At 37.0% G+C, this 15,418-nt stretch overlaps 1 protein-coding gene across 6 annotated transcripts in view; it reads right to left on the bottom strand.

Moving 5' to 3' along the window:
* LOC105266513 (uncharacterized) overlaps nucleotides 1–15,418 on the bottom strand; it is a 42,062-nt gene that overhangs the window by 5,591 nt on the left and 21,053 nt on the right. For 4 of the 6 annotated variants that reach the window (XM_011304724.1, XM_011304725.1, XM_011304730.1 and 1 more), the window contains exons 2-4: nucleotides 15,096–15,155; nucleotides 10,093–10,119; nucleotides 2,198–2,291 (exon numbers count right to left, since the gene is read on the bottom strand). In XM_011304724.1, the coding sequence (XP_011303026.1) occupies nucleotides 2,198–2,291; nucleotides 10,093–10,119; nucleotides 15,096–15,155 (181 nt within the window). The remainder of the gene's footprint in view (nucleotides 1–2,197; nucleotides 2,292–10,092; nucleotides 10,120–15,095; nucleotides 15,156–15,418) is intronic. The other 2 variants (XM_011304726.1, XM_011304728.1) reach the window with 1 other exon arrangement.

Genomic DNA, 15,418 nt, shown 5'->3' on the forward strand with positions numbered 1-15,418 from the left:
TCCATGTCCCAGAGGTTTTTAGTAGGCAATATTAAAGCGATGAGGGTATAATGGAGATATAAATGTGTCATAAAAGTCTATTTTTAGCTTTGTTTGGAAGGGATGAGGGTGTAATTTCCTGTTAGGGGGTGTCTTGTTCAATCCTTGGATACCCTGACAACATTGGAATAATATTAGTAATAAAAGGCGACAGCAATCCATTAGTGATGACGACGCGACGAGTATTATTAGGATGCCATTGTGCGAATAAGAGGATTTTATAAGAGCCTTTAATTCTCGATAATTATAGACTTGCTAACTATTGTTAATTTCATCCACAATCCAGATCTGACAATCCACAGTATTTAGTGGGGAATGTTATTTCATCATTGCGACATCATTTCATATATCATAATTCATTAATGAACAGTTGTTCCCGGGAGATTGTTTTTTTTTTTGAAAAGGAAGACCTTTGTTTGGACACAAAAATAGATTTTCAGAAGAGAATACTTTTTCAGTGGTTAGAAGCAGTTTCTTATCGCTAAGTAAACCAACAACCCGAAGTTGTGGGGAAAAAATACTTTGGGGACTTTTACGTTCGAAATATTCTTCCTGTTAACGTTTTTTTTTTCAAAGCAAACATGTAGTTTATGACGTAATAGAGAGCGTTTGAGGATTCTTCGAAATATCTCTATACCTGGACTTCCCGTATTGATAAAAGATGTGCATCTGGATTACGTAGTAAAATTCTTGAGGTTGAACTTCCTCTGTATTTAGTCAATAGGTGAATAAATGCAAAGGTAGTATGCATGTGAGAAATGGAAATTCCAAGTTTAGCGATAATAAGTTATTTATAAATCATGACAATCGAACGAATTGACAGTAAAATTATCAATGAGAGATTGTGATTGACGAATTTCTCCTGAAATTCGTATTTCTGGAGAAGATAAATCATTTTATCACCTACAAGTTGTTGGAATTACCACAATACTGAAGTGGACGCTTCCGCATTTAATTGGATTGACAGATTAATGGTTAGTCATCAATTGCTCCTGTAATAACCATTCGAACTTCATAATTGAGAAAAATAAAGATGATGGAAATTAAACCGGAGTAATTGTGCGTGACAAAGACTATTCTGTTAGAATGTTATTCGAGCGAGGGGCAGTAGAAATAATAACGAAGAATAAAAAAATAATGCAGCCACAAATTCACACACTTATTTCCAAATATTTTTCATTTTTCCAAATCTTCCATTATTTTAATTCGATAGTTTTTTACGTTTCGCGTTTTTTCGTCTAAACATTCTGTCATCTGTCTTGCACAGATATTCCATTCAAGAGTGAGTAAAGAGGCTGATTCACTTTATTTATTGTCTTTCTTCTTCGGGTTACGGATTTGATTTCGCATCATCGAAAAATTTCCACGTAATATGAATTCAGTGGAAACAACTACCGCCGTTATTTTCTGCAGTTGAAAACATGTTTTCATCTTTATCTGTGGTCTTTATACTTACTACTTTTTTTCTGAGATTTTTTTTTTATTTCTATACGAACCGGAACTTGCTACGGTATTATTCAGTAGTTTGAATTAAAGGTGTCTGAATTTTGAAATTTTTGTTTGTTAATTGAAGATTACTCAACTTTAATTTATGATGATTTGATGACTGATGCGATAAAAAAAATGTGAAGTATCGATGTAAATTTCGTCGTTAATCTTTGCGTGACGTCTGTGCAATGTGACGTGAGTATATTGAGGAAATAAACATCTAACTCCATTTAATTATGAAAACGGAGATTAAAAGGTGAGACTCTCCAATCAAACGAAACTCTGAAAAAAAAGTGATAAATCAACGGTAACAGAGCACTCATTTGGAAAGAATGTTTTGGTATTGTTGCGAGTGCAAAAGCTATTGGCTTTATGAATGAACAAACGAGAGGAAATCTTCAAATAAATTCAATCAAACACTCGACACCTGAATTCATACAAGTGAATTTGTCAACTTTACTGCTCCAGTATGTAGCAAATAAAAATAATATTTACTCACTTTCCCCATCTCACTTAGGCCTTTTAGTGTTAACCAAGTGTTAATCCGTTGTGTTCAGTATGGAAAAAATGATAGGGCATATACCGGCCAATTATCTCATCCAATGTTCAATGTCAATTGAATAAATTCATTAAACATGCAATTACAGAATTCATTTGAGTCAACAATTACCTGATTGTAACGGCAAGAAGAACAATAATTACACCGACCAGAATCATGGCAATTAGAACCCCACATATCATGTAGACACTATCCACTGGTGGATCTGAAATAAAAATTCAACACATAAAATCGGTGCCGAATTCATAAGCGTTAATGTGATGTTTGCAGTGATGATTGATGATTTTTTATATTGTCGCTGGGATTTCGGGTTAGTGTTACAACATATGCATCATAATGATCCCTTCAACGCATCGACAATTCATTATAATCACGAGATTCTGCAGTGGGAAAAGATAATTGAACGATCATGATGATAATTGGGCCCTAATGCTTGATAGTTGAAGATTGTTCATTGTATGATAGATACTTCCTTTGTCTTTGACAAGCAATAAACAATCTCTAGCCGAAGGCAAGGTTACGTGATATGCACCGTCTCTGACCTTCCAATAGTCGCATAATCGTACAATCCGCAAACCGGAGGCTGTGATATTGCGAAAGGGAGTGAAAGAAAATAACAAAATGACGTTGATTAGGTTTGAAAACCAAGGAGAAATATCCAACACAACATACAGTCATTGGATTTATCTCCATCTGAAAAAAGGAGAATTTTTTGCTGTTACTCCAAGTTTTTCTCTTAGTTCACGATATTTAACGCTCTTGAAGAGTACGTATATCGTGGTGATTCAGTCGTCCGTGTCCTACATGTGAGACTCGAGTGAATGTAATTTTCTTGAGAAGATAGGTACCATGAAAGTGACGAGGCGAGAGCCAAAGGTCTACCCCTCTTTTTTCTCAATATTTTTTTCATCATATTCAGTCTATTGCCATTTTTAGCATTATCAGTGGGGGGTGATCCTCAGTTCAAAGGCCCAAGGGTTATTGCCTCTCAATGAAATTTGAATCCACTCCATTTGTGGTTTTATTTTCACAATAATTTGTCATATTTCATCTTTCAATTTTTCTTTTTCCATCTCGTCAGTTTTCTTTTATTTCCTGAATAACTTGTCACGTGAATAGTGAAACACGTACAATATCTTTTAATGAGAAACACTCGTTTTTATTTTTTTTTTGTTCCATTTTGATAATTCTTCCTTCACATAAGATGGTGGTGACTGTTGCGATTTTGGATAGAAGCCAGAGGATTATGTGCTACTGATAAATGATGATATCATCACTGAAGATGTTCATGGAGTCTTGGGATAAGTTACCATTTGATTTTAAGAGCCGCAGTAATCGGTTTGTTATCAAGATCAAGCTCGGGACTCTCGGGGAATATGATGGATAATTAATGAGAACAAATATTATGGGCGATGTGGATATTTTGTTACATAAAGTAGTTCCGGGGAAATCCCAAGTTGAAGATGATAATGATAGAGTGTAATCGGTGATGCAATCATCCGATTCACAAGTAATATAAGATTTGGCATACTTTTGATTTAACGAGTGCGCAAAAAGGATATATTATCATGATGATTAAGTCTTGAGTGATAGGTAATCTTCAAATATTGATTAAATTCCATTTGATAGTGAGCGATTCTTGTAATTAGCAAAGAATAAAATTTCACTCTTAAGATTTCACTGATGAATAAAGATACTGCAATTTCTGAGATTGAAGAGATATTTTTTCAATGAATAAAGTTTTCTAAGCCTGTTTCTCTTGTTGAAAAATCGATTTGAGTGCCGAAAGAGAATTGAAATAACTTACAACTAGAACGTAGTTTAAGAACTGGCGCCATGCACCCGAGGTGCATTGCCCTCTCGATACCATCAAGCCTCTCATAAATTCATCTTTTTGCACCGCCTAAAATACATACCTATTGATTTTATGATTCTTCGTACTGACATTTGTCACTTCAGTTTCATCTGGTAAAGAATATTTCCGTCGCAAAAAATGTTCAATTGAGGTGTGGAAATAATAATATCTCGTTAAGTCCATAAGACTTATTATTTTTCGTCGCGACAAACGACCAGGTAATGACACACATACGGATCTCATTAGATTCGAAAAATGGAAAAAAATAAAATGACTTGCTACTACCTGGTTCTCCTAATTTTATGTTGAAACGTCCAATATAGTCCGAGAAGAAATAAAAAAAAAATATCATTTCTCAGTTCAATACAATGAGTCATAAAATTTTCATTACTTTTAAGGATGAATTTATTTGTTTTTTTTTTACTGATCTAATATTTTTACAATGTAGTAGATTACCAAGCGAACAATGTCCAAGTGCAAGATGAAGCTCTTATCGGGTGCTAATGAACTTTATCTGAATAATGACTCAGGCCGTTGTAGAAAAAATTGTGGGAAAAAAAATGTATGATCAATGGATAAAGATGACACGTTTTTCACATTGAAGGATAAAACAATAACTGATTTTGAAATGGGAATAAAATGTTCGCACGCTAAGAGGATAGGCAGCTTGGGCGCATAAAGTAGGGTCAAGTGAACCTGAACCCTCGACAGAGACACTCGTCGTTTTAACCAGTCTTTTAAGCAGATATTTTCTATATGAAAACAGTAGGCTTTAGTTTTGTCCCGGACCTAGACGACGTAATCGATCCAGCCAGGCGCAAGCAACACTCAATTCTCTTTTTTAAAGAGCACCTCACTCACCCTGTCCTTCCTATGGTCATCTCCTTTTCGCTTCTTTTGAAAGTAAACCCGGACCTAGGCAAAACGGAAAAGGGTGGCCCGCGTGAAATTACACGTTGAGTAGGCCATCGTACGTTCCCAAATAAAAGTGCCCCAGGGCTGGTCAATTGCACCGGTGTACACTCCCATAAAAATTTCCCATCCCTCTCCTCACTGCCAATGTTAAATCGTTAATATAGTATATTTTTGTCTCAAATAAAAAAAATCATCTTGCAACGTGAAAATCATGAGTTAAAGCCACAACTCGAAAACTTATACTTTCTACACGGATAGTACTGATGTCTCGAGGACGAGCATTCAGGGTCGAAGCACCCGACAAAAGCCCCCGAGAATAATAAAACGAAAAAAAAAATCCCCTCTAATTTTGACTCCATTATTTTCGTTTTCCTTCAGTCTGAGTTTTCGGGGAAGAATGACGGTAATAAAAGAATATAAAATCACGAACTACGGTATTTTCAGACTGGTTGAAGAAATAGCCGATACTACGGCTGAGTTATACAGGTATATATAGTATATATAGTTGGAGGAAGGAAAATGATGAAGCTTTAATCTATTTCAGTTGCGAGCGCCTGTGGCCGACACACTGGACTTGCTCGTGACTCCAAACCATAACATTTTAGCCCCTAGCTGTGTATACACTGAAAATATTATCCATCAATTCCTTTTGTTATACTTCCTTGATATTAAAATTAATCTCTTGCAATTTACCATAGACATGGGTTTGTGTAACAGAAGGAAAATAAAAGCAGTCTATTTCCGGTTGTAGTGGAAGGCTATCTGAAAATTTCACGCACGCTAATTCTAATTCACCACTATTATAAACTCCGTCCCATGGCCTCCTTCTAGCCAGACGTCATCAAATCATAGACAGTTCACTGATAACAAAATTACGTCAACTCCTTATTCCCTAGCCAAAATTGCTAGCATAATCATTAGCATATTAAACTTGAGAAAATTTGTGGAAGTGGTGGATATTCGGCCTAACTGAATTAACCACGCGATAACTCGAGTGTACACATGTCAAAGAAATCCATGAAATGAATTACCAGTTTTGAAACATAGCATGAGATATCTTGCCAATAAAAGTCAGTGCAGGCAAGATTGCGGGGGTGGACATATTAAACCGGGGCGAAAGTGAAAGTTGGACTTTTGCATTTGTGTTATGAGGACGTACGCACGTCAGTCCATTTTCGGGGTAGATGCCCATTAATATTAACAGATAAAATAGGTTTTGAATGAGGAAAAATGAAATGGTTTAAGATGTGGGGATCTAAGGAAGAGATTGTGCGGCACTGGCTGCAAGATGATCCGATGCCTGCCTTTTAACGCATTTGAGGCCAAAGGGGGACCCAGACCATCTCAAGATATTATTATTCTTAGGATGAATAAAGGCAGAGCAAGGCAGAGCAAGACAGAGCAAGGCAGAGCAAGGCAGAGCTCTTCCCGTTTGACCATATGTCAGGTAAACCTCATGGGAAAGGTTGGGGCAGGATACTGCAGCGGGTATTTCCCCGAAAAGGGGCTTTGTCACGTCCTGCCATGAAAGAAATTTTTTTCAGGTACAAACTGAAACTTGTCTACGAAAAATTCCACAGAGAGGAATGACAAATGAAGTACATACCGCTCAGTGTGAAACCCATGCTATTATCACGTGGGTTAAGTCACTGCCTACGTCTCCAGAGGCATTACGAAATTTCCCATTGCATTATGGAAGCCCCTCTTCCACCAACTTCCGTGTTAACAACAAAACCAATCGATTTGTCTGTCGGGTACTATTGTACTGTTCTCTGCAATGAGTCATGGAGAATTCCACAGTTCAAGTCACCCGTCTCGCACGTGGTTGCATTCCGAGAAAAAACCCTCAATCCTTAACTCAAACAGCAAAAATTGAGTTAATGGAGTTACTGAAGAACCACATTACTAGTTACTCCTCAAAACCATCTGCTTTCTTCCCCCAATTGTTCCAAGAATAAGGCAACAAGCGTCACACGAACTTCACGTTCTCCGTAATTTGCAAATCGATTATTGAAAATCTACAGATATGCCTGATGAGAATATCTGACGCAAGATTGTTTATTTATAACCGGGATTTCAAAGAGCCGCGGTTCATTGGCCACTGGGACACGGATGCGCCAATTATGCGTCATTGAAAGGCCCCAAGTAAACAAGATTGCTAACCCAGTGCATCGACACGATCATTATTGTTTTTATTTCCATCAATTTTCTCCACTGAGTTCACCTCCAGCCCAGCTACCAACCTGAAGAACCTGCTCTCTCTGAACCACAATATCATGAGAAAGAAGCTGGAGTCCTTCGCATAAATGCTGTGGATATTCTATCCTTGGTCAGTTTTTGTTCTTTACATTTTTCATTCTTTAACTTTTATCTTTTTTACGTTGGGGATGATACGACTGAGCTATTTATAGATATTCTCATACAGGTAAGTGTAGTGACCGCGATGCAGGATTATTCGTTCAGAAATAGCAACCTTTTAATCTAAAGTCTAAGTCGAATAGGCTCCCAACCCCATTATATTATCAATGCTGCTATTAATGTTTTCATACTAACGGTTTATGGGATATAAGAGGATACAAACAGCTTCGCTTTACTAAAAATAAAAATCTCTCTGCATTGTTAAATTATTCTATATTTTCGAGGATGCTGAATTTAATGGGATGATACAATCTAGCTGGGAGATGAGAATTTTCCAATATCACGATTATACTCGTGACATTAGAAAATGTCAATTGCTTTAAAAAAAAATCTACATATTTTTTTCAATTTTTTCTGGCGCATGCCTAAGCTATTCGTATAAATATGTGTATTTTTTAAAATTAAAAATCCAATCCATCCGCCCACTCTCCAAAAATGAACAGTATTTTTAATTATCCTCGATTACTATAACCCTGATGTGAAATGGTATTACGACAACTCGTCATCACCCAAATCCAATTAAAACGAGTGTTATTGTAATAAGAATAGTAAAATGGTATGTGACGTTGGGTGAGCCAAACTGCTGCTCGTCTCTTCCACAGAAATAACATCCAGATGTGCAACATGCGCTATTGAAATATTATTGAGAAACAGTAATATTCGGATGAAATTGTTATAATCAAGTAATCAAGACTTTTTTTTTATATCAATTCTTGGGAATTTTTCCATTGAAATTCCAACGGCGACGAGGCTAACCGGTTCAATGTTCTCTATCTCGTTATATACACGTGGCCACAATGTATAATAATGAGGAAACCCAAACATTAACATCAGTATTAAAGTTACCCGCCGTATCCATGTCTCGTTTTGATCACATCTTTGGCGGCTGCGGAATTTCTCGAGTTCAGAGTCGTTAAAATTTTTCGGCTCAATTAATTGAAATGATCGTAACCATTATCCGAAGATTCTTGAATCGAGTTGAAATTGGCTGTGGCTTCCACGATTCCATACACTGACAATAAAAAATTAACTTGGTACAGCCTTGAAGAACGATCGACAAGGGTAGTGACGTTAAATTTATATTAAAAGCTCGCTAACGATACAATGTTCTAGAATAATCAGAACATTACGTATAGTAATCGACGAATCCGTCATCGGCAGTTATCTTCTAATGTCAATTATTCTCTTGCATGCATTTCGAAAGCACCTTCAATCACCCTCGATAATCAATAATAAAATAATAAAATGGATACATCCTTGAAAAAGTATGTTTTCAAATAATTGGAGTTATTGTACTTCAACTTCATATGAATGTTTTATTTTTCTCAAAGATGACAGTGTCTAATTGAGAGAGAGAAAGATATGTAGATGCAGATGACATGGATGTTTTCAACCAACCCATTATAAACTAAGATCTGCAAAGGCAATTAAGATGATTAAAGGACAAATTAGTGACGTCAACTCTTCACGATACGGAACACCTTACTACACCGCTATTCTCTAAGAATTACGTCGTATTGGAGTAGAGAGCACTTAGCTGTAAAATTTCCTTCGATAATGGAGATTCTGTTGATGGGATTGACACCTAGCCTCGTCATATAACGTAATACTATCTTCTTAGACGTCAGAGAGTGACCAACCCTTCTCCAACCTCTTTCCAACGTCATTGCAATTTTATGGCCAATGGGTTGTAAGCAAATCTGTGACGTGGAGTAGCAGTTTACTTTCGATACCAAGCATTTTTTTTTGCAGTATAGATATTATTCAAAGCTGTCAGCTAATTCAGGTCAGAAATAGTGATCTATGCTTTTTTTTATGGATGATGAATTTGGGGTGATGCAGCGAACCAACACAGACGAAAAATACGGTAAAAAAAAGCATGCCCTGATGAATAACAAATGATTAGTAATTTATGAAAAGATGTTTTAAATGGGTGCACGTGCCGCGTGATTTTTTTTTCCATTTTCTGATGACTCGAATGCACTCTTTACACACGTGTATGTCTCATGGAAAGCCAGTGACACTTATCGTAACTTGATACAACTGATGCAGTTCGTGAGGGACTCAATAGTGGCCGAGAAAGCTAAACCCCAATTTATCTTTGTTGGCAGAAGCCACGTGTGCGTAAAAATGTGGATAAAAAAGCAATAAAAAAACAAAGGCTACCGGATTTAGGACAAAGCACGTTCTATTGATCACTTTTGGCTTGATTTCCATCTAGATAAATGTTTGGCTGAAGTTTTGGAATAATTTTAGACGTCGATTCAATGATAAACGACATGATTTAGGGGTGAACGCGTGCGTCGTCAAGGTGATTCCAAAATTGCTTCATTGTTTCCCGTGTCAACATTCAATTCTCCGTAATTATTGATCAAATTTTATTTCCGGACTGGTGGAGACCGATGACCCCAGCTTTCGAGGGCAATACAGCTAATACTGCTCTAACCTAGCGACTATTATTTTTATTTTCAGTTTATTGTATTTTCGCATGATTCTCTTTGGTTGCTTGACAATCGATGGCATAAGCGAATTGAGACGACCCACATTGAGCTCAATAGGGGTATTAAAAGTGGGTCGAGTAACATGAGTCAATCATGTTATCATGTCTCTCATCTTTGTTGAGAGTGAAATAAAGATGAATGGTTAATTATCAATATCCATTCTCTCTTGGAATAATATTTGGCATAGCACTTAAGAGCATCTTGTTGTATTGAAATGTTCCCCCCAATTGAAAATATTCTTCATTTTTTTTTGCAAACCAATAATGAACGGGCAAAGCAATGAGATGAATAAAAACGCTTATTACAGGAGAACTCACCCAGATGCGAATACAATTGCAACGAATCTGAAACAGCAAAAAAAATAAATGTTATGATAACAAATTTGTGATACTGATGATATTTAATGAACATCGAGATGATTATGAGGAGACGTTAGGTTTTTATTAGGCAATTTCGTAATGGAGTTGGTATGTTGTCTCGAGATTTGTTCAGTGTGACAAGTTCAAGGGAGAATAGGAATATCGATCACAATTATTCCACCCGAGTCTTTATAATTCGCCCTTGTTTTTTTAACTGATTCATAACCATCTCTACGCAATTGATAAGTCACTCCAATAAATCAATATCGAATGAATATCCATTGATTATATTTATTAAAAGAATCAAAAGAATAGAAATAATATTGCTTTAATAATTGCAGATATTCTTGAATATTCCGAGAATTAATGGGACTGGTGATATTCCATAGCAACTTGAATTTTTTGGATAATAGTGTTGATTAAAAATGATGGATATATGGCCAGATAGGAGAATTAAATGCAACCAGACGTCGACTATTTTGGACTGGCCTGAATGGATTATACTCGAGGATGCAGACTCGAGGGTCTCGAGAGGCGAGCAAATCGAGCGAAAAACCCCTCTATTATTTCTGGCTACGCACATGCGGATATATTTATAATTACCAGAGGCCATAGGTATACCGAAGGAGGTCGCTCTCAGCATCAAGTTACAAATGATAAATTCGTTAATTTAGTCTACATTAATGTTTATTAATTGATAGCTTCATATTCTTCACGAGTAACGGTACACTTAACCGGCTGTACCCTCCTTAACAGATATACGGGGAGAGGAAATAAATATTCCTGTCGATCAAAGAAATTTCAAAGAAAATACATTTTTTTATCGAATTCCTGGCCTCCAGTGATCAGAGAGTCTGGGAAAAATGGCAAATGTGCAGTTTCCTGGATTGGACAGCGAAACACCTATACCGAGAAAAAAAATATCTGGCTTTGAAAATCATTTAATTCAGAAATCCGTCCACATTTACTTATTTATTATCACTTATACTTTTTTTTATTGAATTTTTAATATTGCGAGAATTGCATCAGTCGAGATAACACGACCCCCCGTATAGCGCATTTATTATTACAACTTATCGACATGAAATTTTTCCAATGAAATGATGAACGGAAAATTTCAGAGGAATATTTTCAGCACGACAACTGGTCGATTCTCACCGTTCAATTACACCCAATGAGACGTTTTGAACAAATGTGTGGATCACGCTCTTACGTCAACAGTTAGCGTGATACCGACACACCGAGTTCTCCCTATAGTAGCACGCCTCACAAATTACCAAATTGCCAGAAAAATATTTCATTTGAAAGAAAAATAATTATTCTCATCTTTCCAGTCAACATTGATATCTTCTGAGAAACCCGATATCGCGGCGATGTACTTGGAAAATTCTCAATATGGATGAAGAATATTCAGGCAAAACGCAGAAATTTATTCTACAACAAATGATCCTACTGCAACAATTACGTCAGTCAGTGAGCATTATCGTAAAACACGTGGATATCATAACACTCTGTCTCTGTCTCTCTCTTTGTGCCGCTTAAAAAATAATAAATTGCCTAGTGGAGATACTTAAGAGATTACATCCACTCCATTGTCCCTAAACAATCAGCACTGTCTTTTAGAATAGAAAATTATATTCCCGGGATAATTTCACAACTTCAAGCCACCCATTTATTAATTGATAAAAACTACCCCAACGCTAATATAAACGGTTGAATAATGCTGTTTTCCTGTAAAAACAAATGTTCTGCTTGTTTCCTCCTGTACATAAACAGTTTTTATTGCTTTTCTCGTTACACCTTTTTGCCTCTCATATGTTTGTGTATCTTCAGTCGTGTCCGCATTACACTCTACGTGGAATGGATGTCGTTTAAATGCACCAACTAGTCCGGACGAATTGGCAAATTGCAAGTAATTTATTGATGACGATGCGGAAGAGGGATGCGTCACCTTGCAACGGTTTGTTTCGATTATAGGTGAGTTTTAATAGAGAAAATTGCAAAAGAAATAAAAGCAAGCATCAAAGTCAAGCAGCGGCATACCGCGGAGTCAGTATGAATAATCGAAATTGCGGAAACTACAGACAATAGTCAGAGGATAAATTGAATTGAGGAATGTTCAAATGGATTAATGTTTTTTTGTGGACACGCGAAGAATGAATTTTTTAGGCTGCGGTCATTCGGCGCCACCAGATCCGGTCAAGGCTTGAAGGCATATGATGGTCGATCACGAGAGACCTTCTCCATTGAACTTGTTCCGATCATTGTGATTAGATAAAATGTTGAAAGCACTTGGCAATTATTCCTTGAAATTTAATTACTCATTGCGGCATCGATTCAACTTCATTTGTGTCAATTGAAGTCATGACAATAATTAAGGAATTATTATGAAAATTCAGCCACTGAGATAAATCAAATTTTTCCCAAGCATTTTTGATAAAACCAAGTAGATAAGGCGTCCTACAAGGCGAAATACCTCCTTGACCGTTAGGAATCGTCAGTGTCACTCGGATAAAGCCATTGAATTTCCTGAGCTTCATAAAATGCATGGAAAAATAAACAACACGATGTGTTTTAACAGGGGATTCGACTTTGATGTAGAGGTGACGATACTGGGAGTGATTCAAGCACGCAGCGATCACGTTAATTCAATTAGCTCGCATCCACTCATTTGTGAGGAGAAAATCCGGTGATGTCACCGATAATGAAGAGTGAATCGAGTAAATACGTCATTGAGAGTTGCACACATGGTTGTGTGGATGCAAAGTTTGATACCTGGGGATTATCCAAGAATTAGAGAGTGAATTAAGGACGCTGAATTTCCGAGGAAATAAATATTGCTGTGAATCCCTAGATATTTCTTCGGCTTCACTGGTAGGAAAGCCAATGATATAGTACGATATTTATTATGTTACTTAAAATATTTTCAAGTCGAGTTTTTTTTTTATTGTTGAAACCATGTCTGACATAATATTGAAGGTGAAAAGAAACTTGGCAAGTCGAAGTTTCCACGAATAGCAGAGTTAGCCGAATGATTTATGAAAGAAGAAGAGGAAAACCTAGGCGGCAACAGAGAGAAGCTGAAGGTTTCGTTACGGACACCCGCATTGAATAGTTTCCAAGGTATATAAAACGAGGCAACGGGTATCGGTCTGTGTTTGGTGAGTGCGGACGTTGGCCAGGCCGGTCTCAACTTGTTGCTAGGCAGTTCCGAGGTGGCTCCGAAGCGGCTCCAAAGCGGCTCCAAAGCCGCTCTAAAGCGGCTCCGAGGCCAACCGTTACGGCTTTCTTCAAGCTCTCTTTCACACGGTTTTTTTTTGGGGCTCCACATCCCCCTCACTAATTTCAGTCGTCTCGTTCGTCTCTTTTCCGAGAGACAGAGAGAGAGAGAAAAATGAAAATATATCCCACAGACAGACATTAGTCATTCTTATTTTATTTCATCGGCAGCCCCGGTCTCCAATAGATTATCCAGTGCGTGTCTCGGACAGCGAGTAATTTCAAAGTTTATAATGATTTGTTAGGATTGAATGAGAGTAGGTGCCATGAAAAAGTATCTGACGAAATGGGTTCGAGGTGACTTTCGTGCACAGTAAACGAGAGTTAATTCTTCAAAACTACTTGTAATTGCTTGACGGTGACTCGAGGAGTAATAGTCCAATATGAAAGCGTGTTGTCGCGTGCTTAGCGTTGTATGCGCAAGGTAAAAGAATTGAGGTAGCACTTTTTTCTCCAATGAGTTTGCGAAATCGACCTTGTGGGAGACAAATGCAAGGAATTGTTCTTGTATCTTCAGTAGTTGGATTTTAAATTTGACACAAATTGTTGAGAACGGTTGGACAGTGAAGAGCTCTAGTGATGAGTAATTTAAGGAAGCAGCTGGATATCACTAAACTCGTGTTGATTGCCTCCAGCCTGGGGGTTAAGGGGCAATTGAACCTTTGTCGTTTCATATTGATATTTTTAAATAGCCCACAATTTTTATGCTAACGTAGTTGACCATCATTTCTACAGGCTGAATTTGTCTCTTTTCACGATATTAGTAAATTGGGGGGTAATATAAATTTTATTTGATTTTTCTTCATGTGTTGTCAGTAAGATATATTCGAAAATGAAATGGATATGGCGGGAATATGTTCGGAATCGTCGATCGGTAATGCAGGAGAGCGCGATCGGTATGGTTTCATGAGTGGCGTATCGGGTGATAAGAGGAAGTCTGGATCGATAAGCGACCACCTGTTGAGTCAACAGTTGAGGAACAGGTGGCGATCGGTGGAGCCGCCTGGAGGCCAAACTCTCCTTCCAGCAAATCACTCCAATGATAAACCTAATGGTTTATTCCACTTCATTTTTCATCCTCGAATTTTATCCAAATCCAGATTTATAAAATATCCAGTAATATTATTAAAATTGTATTACAACTCTACAACTCAATGATAGATCGACAAAAACTCTCGTTTACTCGATTACTCTGATTACTGAAAAAATTTAACAACATCGAACTCCATTTAACTACATTCGGTCAACATATCTGTACTAGTTGAAATAGATTATCTTTGCAGAGTGAATGAGAAATGATTATTTAATCCGTTGTTTTTCCAATATCAATAATCATTTACAAAATCACGTATACGATGGCTAATCAAAAATTGATATGCTATGATATCTGAATCCTATTAAATCGACAACAGATGAATACTTCAAGGAAGGGAGATTAATATTCAGCGAAAACAATAAAAATTTATGTGAAATCGAAAATAAAATTCATCAATATAATTATCGATTCAATCTGACGGACTGGTAATTGAATGGGTGTTGCATAAGGAAAAGCTTCATTTCGACGAAACTGCAGTCAATTAATTCCATTAGCCTTTTCTATAAGTGAATTTTCAACGATTTGGCAAACTCATCGTTAACTCGTAATAAAGATTAAAAAGCAATATTGATGTTTTATGACTGACCAGTGTCATTGTCAGGCGCCCGAATGCCATCTCGCACATCCTCGGCGGCCGTGGAAAGTGCTGAAAGCAAAAAACAATTACAATTAAACTCACATAGACGAATCATAAAATGTACATGTCTCGGAAAGTCCCATACCTCGATTCTATCAAGACCAGTGACATTCCTTCAGTAAGGTCATGAGCTTTCTACACTACATTATGAAAATGGATAGATTTCTATTTGATATCAAACCTAAAGATCAATTCAACTTCAAATCGACACTAGGAGGATACAACCTAATAGTTTCCCGCAACCAGTTTCCTTGTTTGGAAAACACGCCTGT

This window comes from Fopius arisanus, unplaced genomic scaffold (genome assembly GCF_000806365.1).
Source record: "Fopius arisanus strain USDA-PBARC FA_bdor unplaced genomic scaffold, ASM80636v1 scaffold00039, whole genome shotgun sequence".
NCBI lineage: Eukaryota > Metazoa > Arthropoda > Insecta > Hymenoptera > Braconidae > Fopius > Fopius arisanus.